This window comes from Limulus polyphemus, unplaced genomic scaffold (genome assembly GCF_000517525.1).
Source record: "Limulus polyphemus unplaced genomic scaffold, Limulus_polyphemus-2.1.2 Scaffold6620, whole genome shotgun sequence".
NCBI classification, from domain to species: Eukaryota; Metazoa; Arthropoda; class Merostomata; order Xiphosura; family Limulidae; genus Limulus; species Limulus polyphemus.
In genome coordinates, this window is record NW_013672230.1 from 11,636 (window position 1) to 17,626 (window position 5,991).

General features: G+C 29.5%; 1 protein-coding gene across 1 annotated transcript in view; it reads right to left on the bottom strand.

Moving 5' to 3' along the window:
• LOC106473912 (zinc finger MYND domain-containing protein 10-like) overlaps window positions 1–5,512 on the bottom strand; it is a 13,434-nt gene extending 7,922 nt beyond the window's left edge. Inside the window, 6 exon segments of the mRNA XM_013934602.2 lie at window positions 212–395; window positions 1,507–1,659; window positions 1,797–1,930; window positions 2,740–2,853; window positions 4,013–4,121; window positions 5,371–5,512. Coding sequence (XP_013790056.1) covers window positions 212–395; window positions 1,507–1,659; window positions 1,797–1,930; window positions 2,740–2,853; window positions 4,013–4,121; window positions 5,371–5,468 — 792 coding nt within the window. The 5' untranslated portion in view covers window positions 5,469–5,512.
• Window positions 5,513–5,991: the final 479 nt, after the last annotated feature.

A 5,991-nucleotide genomic window follows, 5' to 3' on the forward strand; every position in this document is an offset into this window, starting at 1 on the left:
AAAAATTATTTATTAAACAAAAAAAAAGTTTCACAAGTCTCTATTTGGCCAAAATATTCCACCTCTGAAACCTTTATTACATCATATTCCTTTTTATTTTCAGCACTATGTACAATTTAGTATAAAACATTTTACCAATTTTTGTATTATTAATAATAATTGGTAGAAAACGTAACAAAGAACACGGAATATAGAAAAACCATTATATAACCTGTCCTTCTATTTTGGTTATCTGAAATCGATTCTCTTCTTCCACCAAACACCACTTCCCATCGATGTACTTCTCCTCTGAATTGTCAGAACATCGAACCCAAGGTGGTTCCTCGAGCAAGAAGGAAAGGAGAAGTGGAAAGTCATGCACGCTCAGAATATGATGAGTCACTGAAAGTGGAAGACTAGGGAAAGATAACAAAAGTTTATTGTTGTTGTTGTTTTTGCTACGTATCATCTGTTCTATCAGTATGCAAGTATGAAAGTGCTCCGAGAAATTATTAACTTATGTAACACTGCGGTTAAAAACGTACAATAAAAAACAAATATATGCTGGTCAACTGTTTGATTCAATGCCAAATCAATCCATTAACTTCAAGGAGACATGTTATAACAAGTAAAGTGATCTGGTGTCAACCTAAAAAATAAAATCCACTACAACCCAAGCAGTTGTATGAAGATTAATCAATCAAGTTATTTAACTGTGTTTTCGTAAAAAATTTGTTACACATATTGGTATCGAATGTAATACAAAAAAGCGAATAAGAAATCTTTCTATACAGCATCAAATTATTTACTAGTTATAAACTCCCTTGATTAACTGTAATAATACTAACTTTACTGCTAGTAGCTTCTCTGTCTACATATAACAAAAACCTGTACATGTATGGATAAGTCAATTTTGTGCATACACTAATTGATTCTTGCGTGAGTTACTGGTTAATTAGAAGAATTCAAGTGGTTAGCGTCTTCTCTAAATTTATAATTGTTGGAACATTTTTTATGCTTTCTTTCCAAAAGAAGTTTGGTTATTTCAAATCTAGTTTGAATGGATTAAATGTGGTAGAAATCTAGAGAGTAACAAACATTATTGGTAATTATAGCATAACTTGCACTTAAATATGTTGTTTGAAGTCACTAATTTAATTTCTGAGATATTAAGTTGTTGTCTTGGTTTAGCCAAACTTAATAGCTTGCTTCCATCATAGCAGGAGGTAAGGATTTTCCAAGAAATGTGACATGACCTTGTCCTCAGCCCAAAAGGTTACAAAGATGTCGAATGTAGTTGTGTCTAAAAGTTTAACGTTTAGCTTACGCTGTACTAATAAATGTCTAATATTGATAAAATATTTCAAACTTAACATAATTTTTAAAGTCTGATAAAAACTAGTAAAACGAAACAAACTTAAACTTAATTTTAAAATATTAACAAAAAAGGATTATCATTTGTTTTTCTTGAAAATAAAGACAAAATTGTAACAATTGATCAGTTGTAAGAAATGTTTTTTTAATCACCTAGACAAATTTTCAGCTATATATCTAAGAATTGATACTGTTTTCATTGCGATGTCGAACCCCATGGATTTCTTATGTCTCTGTAAGTCATCAATCAGGGTCCTGGAAATGTCAGATTCTTTTTCCTTCACATCTTTTTCTGGATTGTAATTACTGTGATAAAAATAATAATTATCTAAAGCAATTATTATACACTCAATCATATTTATTAAAACAAAAACATTAATCTATATCATAAAAGAAATTATGATTATTACAGTAGAGGCAAAAACAAATTAATTTAGACTCACCCAGAGAGGAGGTCTGTCAGTTTCCTGTGACAATACCCTAGAAGGTCCAAAATATAATCTTCTCCTGACTCCAGTACCTCCTGGTGGTATAAGATTATTTCCAAAAGTGTTACCAATATAGCTTCTTGATATAGCTGAAATAAAACAGTGTGAAAAGAGTTGCTGGTGAGTATGCAGAGTGCATCAAAACACAAAACTAAATTGAAAAAGTTAAAACACAAAGTTTTCATTAACCACAAATAAAAGAGAAATTAAAACACAAAGTTTCATTAACCACAAACAAAAGGCAAATTAAAACACAAAGTTTCATTAACCACAAACAAAAGAGAAATGAAAACACAAAGTTTCACTAGCCACAAACAAAAGGCAAATTAAAACATAAAGTTTCATTAACCACAAACAAAAGAGAAACTAAAACACAAAGTTTCATTAACCACAAACAAAAGGTAAATTAAAACACAAAGTTTCACTAGCCACAAACAAAAGGCAAATTAAAACATAAAGTTTCACTAGCCACAAACAAAAGAGAAATGAAAACACAAAGTTTCACTAGCCACAAACAAAAGGCAAATTAAAACATAAAGTTTCACTAGCCACAAACAAAAGAGAAATTAAAACACAAAGTTTCATTAACCACAAACAAAAGGGAAACTGGTACAACTTAAATAATTGTATATGCATTTAATCAAAAGCAAATTTCAATGAGTCATGTGGTTTGATTAAGAAGCAACATCATAATTAACAAAATATATTTCAATGACCGAATATCCAGGATTTAAAAGTTTCAGTTTTCACAGAATCTAAAAAAATAAAGTTTGGATTTTTCTAGAAAACTTTTCTTTCTGTTAAAAGACTTGCAATACCCACACACATTTATAATAAACATAAACATATTTATTTAAGTTAAAAGTTAATTAATTAAAAGTCACAAGTGCACACATACCACCATGTATAGAGGCACAGATGTTGAAGGTTTGAACTTTAGTTTTACAAACTCTGGAAATATCTTCTCCTTCCACGTTTCTACGGCAATCAATTCGTGTATAACAAGTGGAACCTGTAAACAACTAATGGCATTATAATATAAAAATAAAACAACTCTCAGTAGGTAAGGCTGTAATTAGTAATACTACCATAAAGTAACATAAATATTTTGTGATGTCATAATATAACATAAATATTCTGTATACAATTTGTGTAACTTTGTTGCTTGATGTTCTTTTTCAATGATGTACAAGTAACGGTTGACTACGTCTGGAATTCTGATATTTTAAGAAGTACAAAAATTTGTACAGCTATTAATTTTGTCACTATATTAGTAATGATTGGATACACACTACTGGATAACTTACAACAAAATTAGATAGTTCTAACATTTTTCTCAGTCAGTAAAAGGTGTTATTGTTTAAAGACAAATTAACTGTTTTAATTAATGTAAGAATCAGAAATTCACAGGGTTTTTCTGTTGGAGTTACATACAAGCGAGCTAGTTGCATTTGAATAACTTATGTAAATCATCTGTGAATCATTCATCCATAAAACAATAAAATCACGAGTTTTATTTACGGAAAAAGTTATCATTACTTTGGAAATTAAATTACATAAATATAAATTATGGGAAAATGCTAATGCATAAGTTTATACAAGATATAATTTATGTAAGTTAACTTAAGTTTACACTAGCTAATAGAGTAATTATTGTTATAGAAGTTTTTTCTTTGCTGTGTACGAGGATGTTTCCGACAGAAGAAAGATACAGATAACTGGAAAGATTGAAGATCAGAATTATTAGTTTGACTCCAGATCTAAAATACTTTGAATTATAATAAAATTTCCAAACAAACCTATTAAAATATTAATATCAAGATGGTTAAAAACATTCAAGGTCAGACAAAGTTGAATTAATTTTGTGTTTATGGACTTAAGTTACAAGTGGAGGGCTGAATATCTGAAAAATCTCGAGTTACTTTCTATTCAACAAATAACAACTTTGGAGCAGCTGTCCATATGAAGTTGTTGGTGTTGTTAACTTAAATAACTATGAAACATTGTTGGACAGGCTTATATAGATAAGAAATACTCCTTTTAGGTTTTCTAACAAACAAGATAATAGTTTGTGAAGGTAGCTGACTTGTTAACATCTCATGGTATTCTGAATTATTTGATTCTTAAATCCTGTGCTAACACCAGGTATTCAATAAATAAAATATACTGACCTTGCCCATTACCAAAAAGAACTCCTTTATAAATTCATCTTCCTGGCCACTAGCACTAAGCACTGCTTGCATAGTTAGTTTTCCCAAATATTCATGTTGTTGGAACCATCTATAAGAACATAACATTGAATTTTTTGTCATCAGACTCATAAACTGATCTAAAACCAATTCATAACGAAAAGAAATTAGCTAGTATTTTAAATGAGCTAATCATAAATGCATGAGACATCATGATGCAAGTGATTATTAAGCTTTGAGGTATCAAATATCATGGTACAGTATAATTACATAACAATTAGTATTTGATTAAAAGAAAAACATATAAAATTGCCAATTTCCTTGCCAGTCATATATGGTATAAACTTTTAATTCATGAAATACAGAGTCCACAAGGGCAGTATCATTGAATTAACGTACACACATATATAGCATACAAAATTATTTATTAAAGAACTTACATAAATGGCTCAAATTGACATTAATATAAGAAATCCTACCAAATAAACTTACATTGTATCAGGAGCATAAGTCCGATAACATATGCCATTGAATAAAAAGAATGAAGCTTTTTGTTTACCGAAATCATTAAATCAGCTCAATGCCCAAAATTAAAAAAAACAAACGATTCTGTGGCTCCAATTAGTAGATGCAAGGCCTAGGGCAAATAAATTGTATATCTGTTTTTGTTTTGTTTTACACAAATAAAAATATCATTTTGACAATTTACATCAATAAGTTGTTTTAGGACTACATTAAATTAAGTTATTTACTATCTGGCCCCAGGGTGGTAGAGGTGAAACAGCAAAGTACTATGTAATATATGTCACAATATCAAAATCTTGATTCCACTGAGAAGCAGATAAAAAATTTCAACTTCAAAATATTCTAATATTTTAACTTAACAGTATTCTTTACATTACTGCAATAAAGAAAACGCTGATATTTGCATGACCTTTAAAAATCAAGACTCGAAGTGTTAAAGGTAAAAAGGCATTTTATTTTTCTCTATGTAAAAATCCGTGATTCGTTTCACCACGGTGGACACAGCAGATAGCCCAATGTGGCTTTGTTCTAAAACAAACTGTATATAAAAAACGAACATATGATGTATTAGATATTTTTATGCTATTGTATAATTAATCTATTAGTAGTAGTAGAACTAGAAAGAAGTATTACTGGACCAGGAATAGCTTGAAAAAAATGTGTTATGTTGGTTCAACAAATCGTTACCATGACAACGATATATATTTTAATTTAAGCTTGTGTAATAGTATGATGTTTGACCATACGTTTAATATGTTTTATCATATAAATCTACTAATGAATTTATTTAGTGTGGATAATAATGATAAACTTACCTGGGAGAGCCAATATTTTCCAATTCAAATTTTTGTAAAGCCTCAATATAAGCCTCTGCTTCTGTTGCTAAAAGCACCTGTCTCTTTTCAATTTCCATATTACTTCTGTTAGAGCAAACAAACGAGCGTATCAATTATGAGGCGTAAGTTTGATACTTGCAGACTGTTATAACGCGTCCAGTGTTATATATTTCCTCTAGGTCTTTTTCTATATTTAATTTTAAAGTATATAGCTTTAAAAATGAATGGTATTTTTTATATCTGTCAAATATGACAGATTTAAACACATAATTACAAGTACAGGAGAACATGCAAAGAGTTAATGCAGAATCGTGCATTATTTACTGAAGTAAATTTTAATTTAAAAATTATTTGACCAAACACTAGCTGGAGTATCCCTCCCCGGGATGGAAGTTATGTAAGTTCATGATTAATGAAAGATTATCTTAGGAGAAAGAAAATGAACAAGAAGAGAGACTACAGCAGTGTTTGGAGGAGAAAAAACATAAACAAGAAGAAAGTCTCCAACAGTTAAGAGAAAGCCAGCATACACAAATGGAAAAGATGAGTAAATTTCAAAGTGAATTAAATACATTAAAAGATGATTTACTATCTTTTACA